This window comes from Paramormyrops kingsleyae, chromosome 11, assembly GCF_048594095.1.
Source record: "Paramormyrops kingsleyae isolate MSU_618 chromosome 11, PKINGS_0.4, whole genome shotgun sequence".
NCBI lineage: Eukaryota > Metazoa > Chordata > Actinopteri > Osteoglossiformes > Mormyridae > Paramormyrops > Paramormyrops kingsleyae.
This window is the reverse complement of record NC_132807.1, coordinates 9,498,971-9,514,082: the sequence shown is the minus strand read 5'-3', so window position 1 is coordinate 9,514,082 and position 15,112 is coordinate 9,498,971. Positions and strand designations below refer to the sequence as shown.

The following is a 15,112-nucleotide window of genomic DNA, read 5'->3' as shown; positions in this document are numbered from 1 at the left end:
CTCCCACATTTCAGCCACTATATAAAAAGAGATGCCGCAACACATTAAAATAGCCTGATATTGGACGACTCATCTTGTTGGGCAACAATACAGGTGGACTGCGTCTTGCTTTCTGTCTAACGGCACAGCAATTACCAAAAATAAATTAAATAAACTAAAAATAACTCCATTGGACCTTGTTCTGTGACTTCCTCTCCCATCTAAACAGGACTTTGGTGACAGAAAAATGTTTAAAAACTCAGTCCAAGGGTAATGCCCCCCCCCCCCCCCTCGCTGTTGAAGCCATTGTTAAAGCAGGATTCACATTCTACAATCTCTAATGACTATAAACGACTCCTGACAAAAGCCACAAAGAAGCGCTGTCAGGACGAAAGCTGCAGGAGGCAGCCGGCTTGCAAGGCCGCTCTCCGGCCGCCAGGAGCATTTCCCACGTCTTTCACCACAACGATCAAAACACCGGCTGCGCTGTGGGACGGTTTTACAAGCCCCAGTGCTTCTTTGTGGCCGCATGCCGCTGCGCGGTGGAAGCAAGCGCTATCTAAGCCTGCCCCCTGCTGGACAGCAGGGGAACTGCAAACACCATTTGACTTCCTCCAAGTGCAAGAAAGCATTTGGTCCCCGTATCTCGTTAGGGAGTTGATTTGAAAGGGTTCACCGTAGCTGATGGATAATTCTGTGGTATAATCAAAGTAGATTAGACACTGGTTGCCTTGGGCAATAATTCAATACGAATGGCTATACCGATTATAGCCTATCAGTGGCACACCTAAAGCACTTAAACTGCAGAACCTAATGAGACATTACATGGTGAATACTTAATCGAATGTGCTGGTATGGTAATTACAGCACAATGGCAGCGGAGCACAGAGGTGACGGATATTACGAGCTGAATTTTTATTAATTTACTGCAGTGACAAAGTGCCTGTCGACCATGCCGTTTATTGCACGCTGATTTTACATTTCTGTCAAAATCTTTTCTTGGGAGAAGTTGTGAAAATCTAACCGCATATCCACTCTGGGGTGGCCAGGGGGGGGGGGGGGTCACAAAGCAGGGGACACCCTGGACAGGATGCTGGTCCATCACAGGACACTGACACAGCGCACAGATACCAGAGCAGCCTGAAGAAAGTCACATGACATGTGGAGAACAGGCAAACTACACACACACACACAGGTTTGTAATTATGTCTTTGTGGGGACTCCGTTCATTTATATAGGGAAAACATGACGACCTTAACACCTACCCAGCCCTGACCTTAACCATAAATAACCAAACTAAATACATTTTTAGTTTTTTGACTGCATTCACAGATCATTAGAAAACTGAGGTCATCCTTGTGGGGAATGAAAAAAATGTACAAACACATACGCACACAGCGATAAGTACTGGAGAGGGGGACACTGCCACACACCGCACCACCATGAAGATACCAAAAAAGGGACACTCTGTTGCCTTAATTTTAATTGTTAATGTTAATTGTTAGGTACACGGATGGTATTCCCTGCGACACTCGTCAATGAAAAATACTGTCGGCATTTCCGCCATAAAAAATGTGGCAGAAGAGGACTTATCGGTTAAGAACCAGGAGGTTTCTGCCCAGCGGAGGGAGTTCGGGGCCTGATGCTATCCAGCGGTACAGAATACGGGGCCCCAGAATGCTAGGCTGCACCTTCAGAGAGGCCCTCGCCCTCCAGCAGAAAGCAGCACACATGGAGCAGAGGTGCAGGACGTGACCTAAGGACCACGCGGTGTTCCCAACGCTCCACCGTTGCTAAAAGTTAAGCGTAATGGTGTTTTTCCCCCATGTGGAATGATTCACCGCCATTGAGACGCGTGACAGCAACCTCAACACGTAACCTCACCCCCCAGCACCAGAAGTCAAGACGTCACTTCATGTCACATCTGCAGTAGTGGACCCGCCCTGAACAGACGGCACCCTGTCAGCACATTTAAGACGGTCTTACAGAGCACCATCAAAAAAAAAAAAAAAAGATTCATATTGCTTATGAATAAAATTGGGGGGGTGGGGGTCAAGAAATTTCCTAAACCCAGGGGACATGATGCAGCAGATTCCTTTGTGTGAAACTCTTAGAACAAAAGTCAGGGCAATTATTAGAGCTTTTGTGCGGCGGGGATTGGAGTGCAGGGCTATCAGCAATGACATGCAGGGCTGGTTAATATTTGTTGTGCAGATGATTTATAAATATTTCTCTTTGATTTTGCCTGGAGACAAGGTTGAAAGGTATAAGCTTGCCCTTACAGAAACGAGGACTTAAAAGGCAGATCCTCCCTCTGCTGCAGGAGCCCTTGATTTGTCCGTTAGAAAAAATATATAATGATAATAAATCAAATCAGGGGAATAATGACACTCCCCATAGGCTGGGCTGTCGCACATAAGGTGGAATTAGGAAATTGCTAATCAGGGAATTTGCATTTTAATTCAAAGACAGATTTATAGCACAAAGGTGCAATCAAAGGCAGACAGGACTGGGGATCACAGCCATGCAAAACTCAGGAAAAGATGAGATGAAAGAGGGCAGATTAAATCAGTTTTTAAAGCCATATTAAAAGGTATTACCTCCACACTGAGACTAATGAGGAAGGAAAAGTAGGTAATTTAATTAAAATTCAAGAGAAGCTGCTTGAGAGCCTTTTACCCCTGTGCTGGCACATCAAAAGACAGAAACCTGTTTTTTTTAAAGGTAATTCCATTTATTTTAGGTAACTCTCAAAAGGTACAATTAAAAATCTATTTCATGTAGCCCTTTCCCGAATGAGCATTTAGAGGCATTACGGCCGTGATGACATCAGCGCGTTCCACAGCAGAGCTGAAGGCAGACAGGCTGATCGCGGCCAAACCAGGTCCAGTAGGGGGCGCTCCGCGTTACGCCCTCCTCACAAGGTGAGGCTGACCTCAGCAGCTCGGCCTCCGGTTGGGAATTCGCATGACGGAGCCCACGGCTGGAGACACGGCGACTCTGTGTTTTTGACGTGATGCAGCAGCTGTCAGAGGTTAAGGGCTGGTAATCTGATGGGTGCCGGTTCTGCTCCCTGAAGGGGCTCTTCTCTAGTGCCCTTGACCGAGGTACTTAACCTGAATTATTCCAGTGAAATTCCAATCTGATTTGGATAAAAGAGAGTCTAAGCACAATACGGGCAAATTTAAAGCCCACACATCTCCAACCCTGATATGAATACTTTGACGTTTAAAAAAACACTAATCCTGAAGACTAATACAATATTATATATATATATATGTATAATATTATTCCAAAATGAGATTCAATGAGATTCTGCAGCTTATTCCCTATAAAGAAAGCAGGCGCCACTCACATCAACATATCACTCTTAAGCTTGATTTCCTCTGAAAATACTGCAGCTCTAAAGTTCAAGATCCTTTAAGATGATACAGTCATAAAAAACACAGCTCATTCAGAAGGGAAGAGGCACAAACCCACAACTGCAATACATACACCTTCCCACAATGCCTTTTGTAAGCAAAGAAACTAGGTTTGATTAACAAGGATTTCCTTCTTTGCCTTTTCATACCATAATTTTGTTTATTTAAGGTTAGAGGTTACAGTGTCTCAGTAAAATATTAACTTATGAGCAGTCTTCCATTTTAGTCTATTTGCTTAGTTGGTTTACATACTACAACTGTGTATAACCAATTACCCTCAAGAGGACGTTATCGCATTTTCAAAGGTAACATACCATCTACTCATCCAGGCAGAACTTCCCTGTGATTCACTTTATCCCCAGAACAAGAGTGACTTCAGCCCTTAGCCACTGCCTGCTAAGGAGGAAGGTAAATTCATTCAGTGATTTGTTGACAGTGTTTCCAAATGCCGCTCCAGGATTACCCACAATGCAACCCATCTCAACGAGGCAGACGGGTGGGAGGAAGCAGCTTTGGCTGAAACCCCCCAGCGTGAAAAATGTTACCATATGACATGGCTGGTTTCAAAGACACTGTGCGCGCTGAGCAGCCCACCGGGAAAGCCTCACTCATCTCTGCCATCACTGGCTACCGCTTGTCCAGGGAGGACTGAAAGAGGAAGTAACCCGTGTGGCGACTGACGTGGTGGGGGCAGTGGTGGTGGTGGGGGGCACTATTGACCGTGCTGTGGAGCTTGTTCTAGATCCATAGCTGTTTCCATCCAAACCGGCTTATGGTTTTCAGGCAGTTTCTACAGCTGGATATTCAGCTCAGGCCAAGAAACCTCCTGGGCTTTGAACCAGCAGTGTTGGAATTAAAGAGCCAACCTTCTTAACTACAGCACTAAGTGCCACCCAGTGTTTAGTCACAGGGCGCGATGGGTAATGGGTTTGTGCTCAAGAGTACGGAATAATTACACACCTGATTTAATTATAAAAAACGTACCTGTTGTGAAATACTCTTTTAAAGTAAATTTAAGGATTATAAATACTACTTTTCGTATACAGGGACTAAGGGTGAGTAGTGGTCAAAATTACAACAGGCTGGTTTTGGCCACTCTCTCCCCAGCATGCAATTAGGCCCTTTCAAAGAGCACAAGGGGGCTCCCTGTAAAGCCGGCAGCATGCATGGGGAGGGCACAATGCTGAAATTTTGGGTCGGGGGGCCTCAGACGTAAGGATTAAACCCAGACCTGGGGCATTACCTCCTGTTCATCAGCAATGCTGCACCAATGGGATTTAATGTTACAGTTAAAAACTTGAAACCAGATTTGTGGGTCAGAGAGAGGCTCTGGGGGAATCCCTTCCATGCAAGCCTCTCACGGCCGGTAAGCAGTCCGGGCATCACGGCGACAGAGAGGCAGCCTGCACGTATGGGAGAGGGGACAGAGGACACAGCACACAGCATCCGGGGAAGCATGGATGGAGAGTTCTTTGTTCCTACCTAAGCTTTGGAGGGACAATAAAGTGCCCTTCAGTGGTAAGGAGCGCTGTTGGGTTTGGGAGGTGGAATGCGTGCTCCTTGACGGAGTTTCAAGAAAAGGTTCATCTTGCAAAACTGCCTTTTGCTGTAGTTAGACTCACTGGGGAAACATTCAACCCTCCTGTGAGGACAGTTTGCATGTAAGCTGACAGGTAAAGAGTCACTCATTTATATATTTGTATTTACTTTGGCACATGTTCATAATCCTGGCTGACGGATATTTGGGCCCCTCTTGGGCCTAAACTCTGTCTCTGGTGGGCTTTGGGGGGGGGGGGGGGGCTCTCTGATCTGACCCACAGCCCTGCTTCCAAGTCAAGCAGTAAATCTCGGGAAATGAAAAGCGGCCCTCTCTGTCGCAGGTGTGTGAAAACACAGCTCAGAGCAGGATGAGAGGCACACAGGGCAAGGGGGGACATGCTGAATCCATCCAGCTCAAATCAGCACCATATGCTCTCCAGAGCCTTATTATACTATAAATGAACTTTATTGAAGCAACAAAGTGTTTCAACTCTGCAAAGCGAGCTGCGGAGGCCAGGAGATGCCCCACACGCCCCAACTCTCACCCCCAAAGGACTAATGAGGGGCCAGGCGGTGCCCCGTCCATGTGCTGCCTAATGGCCCATTACTGACAGGGGGGTGGCACACGAGGGGGGGGGGCAACAGCGAGCGAAAACAAGGGGGTGACAAGCGAGAGAGGCATTCTGAGGACCCATGTCCAAAGTCATGCGTGTTAAGTCCCGCTCTCAGGATGTTGTGTTATTGTACGAGGGCAGAATTACAGAGGTAAGAAACCGCATAAAAGCATTGGGGGGGGGGGGGGGCAGGGGGGGTTCTGTAAGGGGGCTGTGAAGCAGCATCACAGCCCTGTGATTCTACACGGGATGATTAACGCTTTGAGAAAAACCAAGACGTGCATCTGTTCCTTGTTATAGCTCTGGAAATCAGATTAAAGGAAAATCTCTTAACAGATTGAATTGTATTTACCATAATTGCTGAGAACAGCTTATACAGAGCAGACCACAAATAACAGAGTAATAAAATTCAGGAAGGTGGGGCTTTTTATTTAAACAAAACCCAAGCATTCTGAATCTGTCCAGTGAAAAGCGAGACCTGAGGCAGCCTAATCAGCTCCGCCGGCAGGGAGGACGGCTCAGCCTGACGTCAGCTCCGGCATGGCATGTAAGCTTTTGTTAGTATGTTTAAACAGCTTTACTCCAGCTGTCTCTGCTATTAGACACACAGCTTCTACCACAAGGTTTTCATTGACTGATACATAAATATATATTACTACTACATTTTTTTTTTTTTACTATTTAAACACCTAATTACAAAGGGGTCACCCTGGGAACCAGCAATGAAATTGGCCAAACTCCCTCACAGGTAGTCAAATAAGGGATTCATTCCCATGCATATTCTGACCTGATGTCTCCTACATCTTCCTGCATTTTTTAGGAAAACGATGTTTGAATACCTTGGATCTGAAGGATTTGAAAACATAATAATAAAATGACACAAAGAGCAAGTAGCACAAATCAATAAATGTTGAGAAAATACCTTGGCGCTGGATCTGGCTCATTCCTCTTTTGATGGAATTTAAAATAGAACCACATGCAAGCACAGAACCGGGGGACCGTGTGCTCCACATGACCCGTCACATGAGAGCGAGAATGCGAAGCTGGCCGCAAGCTGAGCCCGACTTTGTTTCCCATACCCAGTCACAGATTTCAGAGTCCCTGCATCCGCATTCGCTCAGAACCCTCTTTCAACACATTTCATGGGTATATTTTTTGCAGATTTCTTCTCTGAAAACACCTATTAATATGACTGGATGTTTCTTGAATCTAGGTATGGTGCTCAGCAAGAACACCAGGAAGTTGGCCGTTTCTGATTCGCTGATGACACCAGCGAGCACAGCATAGTTGAATTCATGTTTATCGTCGTTAGCTGTGAATGCCAAGATTTTGCTGCTATTTCATTCCACGTATCCATAGTTACCATAGTCACTTGACAAAAGGACAAAAAAAACTCAAATTCACAATAATTATGGTGTAAACAGTTTATATGGGGGAGAAACTCCACTTGAAGAGCTAAAACGGCCCGTTTCCCTTTCAGTGCGTGACGATTAAGGATTAACATGAGCAGAAGATGCATGCGAGTCCCTTCGTTTGCCAAGGTCACAAGTGAATGTGACGCCACGTAGGTGCTTCTCATCTATGTAATTTCCCTTCACTGTCCCCCAGCTTCATAGTCATAAATCGGCTATGAATGACAAAACTGCAGAAACTAAAATGTTTATGCATGAAACAGAGAGACACTGTTGTAAAACAGGCACTTTTATTAAAATCAGTACTAACAACTGGCAAAAAAAGAAAATCAAAAAAAAAAGTAGCCCTTGCTAGGAACGCATATTGTCAAGATGTTTGGATACTTTAAACTTGGGTTCAATAGTAAATATACTGAATAATTCAATTACTGATAAAGTGGATCTGGTTAGGAGAAAAAAAAATGGCAAAATGTATATTAAGTTCAACATGGCTGTAGAACTGCAGTAACAATTTTATTAATATTAAGTTTCTTGAAATCACCCTTATATTAGCATATTAAAAATCTTTCACATTTTACACAGACCTCTTCCACACTTATTTTAGTAGTGTTTTAAACAGCAATATTAATAGGGATGCAGACACTTCCCACAGTGTGACACTAGGGGGCAGACTTATCAAGCATTTGCTTCACTGCAACATCCTCGCCTGTTTTTTTAATTAAACATACATTTAAAATTTAAACAAAAATCAGCACTGGATTTACAACATCCATGAAAGCAAAATGAAAAAGGCTTTTTAGAAAAAAAACTGAGAATGGAGGTGTAAATCCTGCACCTGTGACACAGCTTGATAAATATGGCCTGCAGCATCATGTCAGCAGACTCCAGTCCTGCTCAATGCGTGTTTATTAATCAAAAGTATTACAAAGCAATTATCGAAAAATATATATATATATATATCTGTTAAAATGCACAAAAGTCATATTGAATCTCAAATCCATTATAAACTAGAAAATTAAAAGCTAGTAAAAATTACACAGGTAACTTGGCCAGCCAAGCCACACCACAAGGGGGCAGTCTCGCTACAACCAGAGGCAGTGCAGTGTACAGTGCTGCCACGGGAACGCTGGGAGGACACTAACCCCCACCCCTCGAGGAAGGCACACTCTTAGCTTTCAGTGAGCCAGATACAGTATAACATACCCAGAGGCTCAGCAAAGTTCACAGAAAGAAGGCACTAGCTTCAGCGGGGGAATGAATATTACAGCCCAGTCACCCAGAGGGTGCTGGAGGTTCGGTAAATACAGGTATCAGATTATATTACCAGCACAGCAGTGACCGGAGACTCCATGAGGCTGACCTACCTTACCTCTGTATTGTATGAATACAGACCTAGCCAGACTGGGCAGTGAACCCAAACTGCAGCCAAGACTTCAGATCACAGACATTCAGAGGAAAACAAGTTCAGTTCCTTTCAGTCAGAAGAACTTAAGGCAAAAATTATTTATACTTTGAAATCACAAAGTCAAACTCCTGACGGTCTGGCTCGTTACAAGTTTTTGTCCAGCGCCACTTTAAAAAAAACAAAAAAAAAAAAACAAAAGTTCTTATTAAATCCGTATAAAGTGGCCTGCTAGTTATGAAATGAAAGCTTAGATGTAAAAGGAATCTTTAGATAAACAGGAAATGGAAGTTAGTGGAGAGAACAGCCTAATTCGAGCTCATTTAGCCTCTCAGCACGCAGCATATGAGCCTCGGTCATAGGCGTCAGATTTCGGTTCACCTGAACCATTCCGAGTGGCCGGCGAGGCGCTTCGGGCGCAAAAGGGGGAGGGGCATGAATGAGTTTCGGCTTGTCACCAGCGCTCAGGGAAGTGCCTCTTGAGCAGAGCAATCAGCAGACGAACTGCTGCCTCATGCGGATGATCTGGAGCAGCGCCGCCTGGACATCCGCATCCATGTGGCCCTATGGAGAGAGAGCGGCTATTAGGCCGAGCCGACAGACCGCGCCCACCAGCGCCATTTCAGGGTCCTGCTGCAAAGCTGGCGGCCATTAGCCGCCTTTAACGGCAGAGAGCTCGCCGATGTCATACCTGCGCCGCACTTAGGAGATGAGTTCTGTATATCGATACCACTTCCCTGTGCTGCCTCTCGGCATCCTGGGTGGAGAGAGGAGACAAAGCAGCAGAGGACTCAGCCCTCAGGGGACTAAGCAGAGGCGGCACACGATAGCTCTACATCGCCCCCATCTGGCAGGTCTGGTACATTCCCTGACCTTGCTCATGATCAAAGCATAAAAACAGAAAATTCTACAAAGCATCGCAATCCATACTTTGACAGTTTCGTAGAATGTCTGGCAAAGTTAAGTCACTTTTGGGACTACACGCAGCTTACTGAGGGGACCGGACTGGATGCAACATTAAGTCAAGCGCCAAAGAGAGGTGAGAGCCTCACTCCATAGAAACCCACAAGGGACCATGTCTCCCAGATGGGAAACATCTCCTAAGTATCACTGATTTTCATTTAAATGTAAGCATACTGCATTACAAGCTCAAACATAGCACTTTAATTATATATGCTGCTGTAACAGCACTTCAAGGCTGCGTGTGCACAAGTCAGGCCAGCTGAGGGCAGCTCCTGCAGGAAGCCCGCTGGAGAGGAAGGCAGCTGTCTGGGCGCAGCCTCCTCACGTGACCCCAGCAAACAGCAGAAAGCAGGAATGCCCCCCCAGAGCCTTCCACACAGTGGACCAGAATGAAATGTTCTGCACCGTTTCCTCCCTTTTTTGCAAAAATGACTTTTTCTTGAGGTGAGAACACCGTTAATTGGCAGCAGGAACTTTCCCCAAAGCACATTCCAAGGGCCAATCAAGCAGCACCATTTCTTTTCTAACATCAGCTGTTTGCTGCATCGTATTTCAGATTGTCAAAGAGAATAACAAATGCAACTGACAGCAGCCTCATGCGGTTCATACAAAATACATAAAAAAACCACATTAAAAATACATATAAGCTTATCATTGTGTTCTCTATATACATATCACACCCAATTATACCAAGGGCAGAAGGAGCAGGATGATGAATCCAACCATTTGTACGGAAGGAGCATCCACCCTCTACCCCAACTGAAAACTGATATTCCAAGGAAACATTTACATCTATATCCCAAAGCAACTCCCCCAGGAGAGCTCCCCCCCCCCAATCGCACTGGCCTTCCCAGTGAGCAGCACACTCACAGCCAGCTGCTGCTGCAGGCCTTTGACCTGGGCCTGGAGTGTGTCCACGTGCTGCGTCTGCCTCTTGTTGGGAGTGCTGCCTGCGTAGGCCAGCTGGGAGAGCCCGTTCAGGGCCTGCTTCAGCCGCTCCACGTCTGTCAGCAGCTCTGTGATCTGAAAACACGCATGCAGCTCTTGGTGGCCAGAGCAGCGGGCAAGGCGGCGGAGACTGCATCCGAAAGCGAAACTTAGTCCTGGACATTAAACCAGGACTAAGCAAAAGCTACAGCAACCTGGAAAACTTCCTAAAGAGCAGTATCTGAGGGACAAAAGTTCTGGTATTTTTTATTTGTGGTATTTGTGTGGAGTACTACACAACATGGTACCTAGCTACAACTCAGTGGTCATTTCATATAAAAGGGGGAAAAAAAAGGCTACCTTCTTATCTTTCATTTCTGTTTGCTCTGAGGACATCTGGATTCTCTTCTGCAGGTCTTCTATAGTGCTGAGGGAGTCGTCGTACCTCTTCTTCAGCTCTTTGATCTCGTTCTCGATGGACATGCTCTTAGCCTGAAAGGCCTCCGTCTCAGACCTCGCCCTGCTCTCCCCCTCCTTAGCCTGAACAGCTTCTCTGTACAAGTCCTCACACTGCCTCGTCAAACTCGACAGCCGCTCCTCCAAGCCCACAGCCTTCTCCTCAAACCTACGCTTCTCGGCATGGACTACAGCCATCTCGTTGGTGCCCTGGCTCTGGAGCTCCTCTAGGCCCTGTGTGGCCCTGAGCAACTCACCCTGGAGGGAGGACACATCATTAGCTTTCTGTGCAGCGCTCTCCTGCTCCTCACGCAGGGTCAGCTTGAGGTTGGCCACCTCTTGCTGCAGGGCCTCCTTACAGGTACGGAGCTCTGTAAGTAGGGCGGTGTCGTGGCTGTGGGCTTTCATTTCCTCTTCCAGGGCGTCCGCCCTGCCCGTTTCGTGCCGATAGGCCTCGGACACACGCTCGCATTCTTGCTGCGCCTGCTGCAGGGTGCCACACAACGACTGCTGCATGGCCTCAAACTTCTCCGAAGGCACGTACTCAGTGTCCATCTTGCGCTGCAGGGCTTGGATCGCAGCATCTCTCTGAGCAGTCTGCTCCTCCAGCTTGTTCTTCTGCATCGTTACATCCTGGTGCTGCTGCTGCATATCCTGCAGCGCTTGGCTCAGCTCCTTCATCCTGCCCTCCACCTCCTGGTACTTTTCAGTGGGAACAAATCCCATCTCAAGCCTCCCCTGCACAGACTTCATCTCTACTTGCAGCTTCTCCTTCTCCTGCTTGTGACATTCTCCCTCCTTCTCCACATGGCTGTATCTCTCCCGCATCTCTTCCAGCTGTTCAGTTAAGTCCTTCAAGGTGGACCTGAAGGACTTCTCTTTTTCCTCAATGACAGTCTTCGAGACAAACTTTGACTGAATGGCCTCCTGAATCATATCCAGCTCTCTCTTTTGCTCCTCCATCTCTTTATGAAGCCTTTCGATCTCCTCCTGTGCAGACTGGTATTTCACCTGTGCCTCCTTTGCCCTGTGCTCTGCCTCAGAGACCTCACCAGCCAACCTGCTCCTCATTCCCTCATAATCTTTAAAACTGACATAATCCTTTTCTAGTGTAGTCTGGGCACCCTGCAGCTTTTTGCTCAACATTTCACTTCTCTCCTTCACCTGTCGCAGCTCTTCCTCTCCTTCCTTGACCCGTTTCTCCAAATCACAGCTTCTTGCCTTCATTTCACCCAAAGCAGTGCTCAGTTCAGCTTTCACCCTCTCGTGCTCAGCCCTTGGCACGTACTCCCCCTCCAATCTCTGCTTCAGGAACGCGTAGTCAGCCACCACCTTCTCCAGCTCTTTCTCCTTATCCTGACACTTTGTTCGAACCTCTGCCAGCTCCATCTCTATGTCTTCCTTTCGAGACATCAGGCTGCCAACTTCCTGATTGAACTTCTCCCGGGGGACATATTGGCTCTGTAGATTGTTGACGTTCTCACACAGTGTTGACCTCTCAAATTCCAGTTTCTGAAGCTCCGCTTCATCACGGCTTCTCTTCTGCTCCCCTTCCGCCAGCTGCCTGTTCAAGTCTTCTATGGTGTGGTTCAAAGATCTCTTCATATCCTCATGGGACTTGAGGGACACGAACTGCACCTGCATCTTCTTGGTCAGATCCTGAACACGCCCCCTGAGGATTCCCTTCTCCTTCTCCCCTTCCTCTACCTCCCGGATAAGTGCCTGACTCTTGGAGGTCACATCTGCCAGCTTCTTCTTCAAAGCCACGTTCTGATCCTCCAGCGTGGCCCTCACCTTCTCGTGCTCCTGCAGAAGGATGGTCCTCTCAGCATTGGTCTTCTGACCATCCAGCTCCCGGTGCAGCTCTGCCACTTCCTCCAGCACGCGGTCGTAATCCTCCCTCAGCTCCACCAACTGCTTCCCCTTCTCATCCACCGCAATAGTGAGAAGATTCTTCATGTTGTCAAACTTCTCTCCCAAAACCATGGATGCCTGCCTGACTTCCATCTCCTTCATCAGGGACTCCATGTCCATCAATGTCAAGGTCATCTCTTCTCGCTCCACCTTGGATTTCTCCAACTCCTTTGTGAGTTTCTCAGTCTCGTCGGCCAGCAGGCCCTCGCTCTTCTTGTACTCCTCCAAGGCCTTCTCGCTCTGCTTGAGATGGTTGCGAAGCCGGCCGACCTCCGTGGATGCCCCTTCATACTTGCCTTTGACATCCTTAAGTTGGACCCTTAGGTCCTCTACCACCTGGCTGTTCAGGTGCTCCTTCATAGCCACCACGTGCGTCTGCAGCTGCTTCACCTTAGCCTCAGAATCCAGCATGCGCTTCTGCACGTCGCTCAGGGCCTGCTCCAGCTCCTGCACCTGCCGCTCCGAGTTTCGCTTCTCCACATCGCGGTCTCGCGCCAGCTCCTCAAACTCCCTGCTCTTGCAGTCAAGCGCCGCCCGTAGACGAGAGACTTCCTGTTCTACAGACTCCTGCTTCTTTCTGGCCGCCACCAGGTCCTCCCTCAAAGACTCCACCTCTCCTCCTGGGACTGCCCCCGACTGCAAGAAATCCAGTGGCCGCGACAAGGAGTGCAGCGGCGCAGGGGATTGTAGGATCTGCAGCGGGAAATGGAACAGTCATCAGACGTGAACAACAACTTGCACAAACACACAACTGCCGAGGCTTCATGCAAGCAGGTCAGGGCGTCTTAAGCTTATCAAATCATTTAAGTCCATGAACGTGTGCTGAACTAGCAGAGAAAACTCGCTTCAATTTAAAAAGTCCAAACAGTCAAAATACCCATGCAGATTAAGCTTAGTTAATAATCAGAAATTTCTCATTTCATGGGGGCAAAACAGCTAATGCTGGAAAACAATTCCAGTCATATATCCAAGACAGCGGAGGTCAGGGAAACACAGAATGTTAAGAAGCCAGCTGATGAGAGCAATTATTCACGCAAACTTAATGCGAGAACATGCCACACTTAGGTCAGTGTTATGGGCAAAAGTGAACAAGACTGAGGCGTCATTCGACAGTTTCTCTCCATCATTCAGCCTGTTCGACACACGTTTTCTAGACTAACAGAAGTTGTATTAATACCTGTCCAGAATCCAGACTGTGAGATTGCTTCACAAGCATGTCTTTCCCTGAGGAAGAATTGGGAGGGAAAAAAAAACAGGTTCATATCAATTATGTCTGACTGTTAAAACACCTAATATTGTATTTTTTAAAGACACACTTCTCTTACCTTTTATCACAGATTGGCCAGAGTAGTCTCCCTGTAATTGAACGTGAAAATTAATTACACACATCTACTCAGTTACTAATCATTCTGTACTATTAAATCATTTATGATATTATGATCTACATGGAAGTACTTGGAACTGCATTATATTCACAGTGGAGGAATTCCCGCGCACAATCAACAACAGGCAGGATTAACCCAAAGGAAGGCAATAATCGAAGGACCAACCACCATGAAGTGAAGCCAGGCAGATAGCGATTGACAGCACACAGTAGGGCTTCAGGCTTCTACCATGACTATCAATTATCTCTTGGCACAGAGCCACGGCACCACACAACGCCGTTTTAAAGTCACGTGAGAACCTCGGACACACAGCCATCCGTCCCCTCAGGACTCCCGCTGCCCCCCGGCCTGTTTGTGGGCTGCTCACAGTCACCGATATGCCAGACCCTGGACTCACCAAGCGGCTCTTCAGCTGGACCTTAACGGTGTCCCCACTCCTGGAGCCCTCGTCCTTCTCACGACCTAACAAAGTCAGCTTCAGCTCGTCCCTCTGGAACAAAGCAGGAGGGCGGCTACAGGCTAGCACAGATTTCCTGGGCTCATGAGAAAATTAAACCAAACTCCACTACAGCCTCATCTCACATATGCTGCGTGTAGATGACAGGAAGTACTGCTACAATGGCACATTTACAGAGTACTTATACTGAGTAGGCTAATATTAATCAATGGGATATAACATTACATCCCAAAGAGAGGGAACTGACCCTCTGTGTAAGCTCCGGAAAGACGGCATTCCAATGGCTGCATTAGGGAATCGCATATATTACTGCACCATCTATCAAAATACAAGCTGGTATTTCAGCGTCATTTGTTCCCACATATTAAAAAATATGAGGAATATGCCATACGCATAACTCCGCGTACATAAGACACCTCCCATTTTAAAATGTGACCAATGAGCACCTCACATAACACATCAACAAACTAATTCTGGTGATCACACAAGAAACGGTCTTACCTCTTTTTTCAAGTCTTCCATGGCTGTCTTCTCCTGCAAGAGAGCAAATATCTCCTCACTTTAAGTCTTCACGTTCAGCGGGAGCGAGAGCCACCTGCTGACTCCAAGCGGCCGGCCTCATGAGTGCCGTCTATTGGGAGG

General features: G+C 47.0%; 1 protein-coding gene across 2 annotated transcripts in view; it reads right to left on the bottom strand.

Annotated features, from left to right (window-relative positions):
- Positions 1–7,239: 7,239 nt before the first annotated feature.
- The window catches only part of LOC111845604 (uveal autoantigen with coiled-coil domains and ankyrin repeats protein), a 29,706-nt gene continuing 21,833 nt past the window's right edge, over positions 7,240–15,112 (bottom strand). For both annotated transcript variants that reach the window (XM_023815140.2, XM_023815141.2), the window contains exons 12-19: positions 14,972–15,004; positions 14,411–14,503; positions 13,954–13,984; positions 13,806–13,852; positions 10,619–13,321; positions 10,202–10,354; positions 9,060–9,125; positions 7,240–8,932 (exon numbers count right to left, since the gene is read on the bottom strand). In XM_023815140.2, coding sequence (XP_023670908.1) covers positions 8,861–8,932; positions 9,060–9,125; positions 10,202–10,354; positions 10,619–13,321; positions 13,806–13,852; positions 13,954–13,984; positions 14,411–14,503; positions 14,972–15,004 — 3,198 coding nt within the window. In that variant the 3' untranslated portion in view covers positions 7,240–8,860. The remainder of the gene's footprint in view (positions 8,933–9,059; positions 9,126–10,201; positions 10,355–10,618; positions 13,322–13,805; positions 13,853–13,953; positions 13,985–14,410; positions 14,504–14,971; positions 15,005–15,112) is intronic.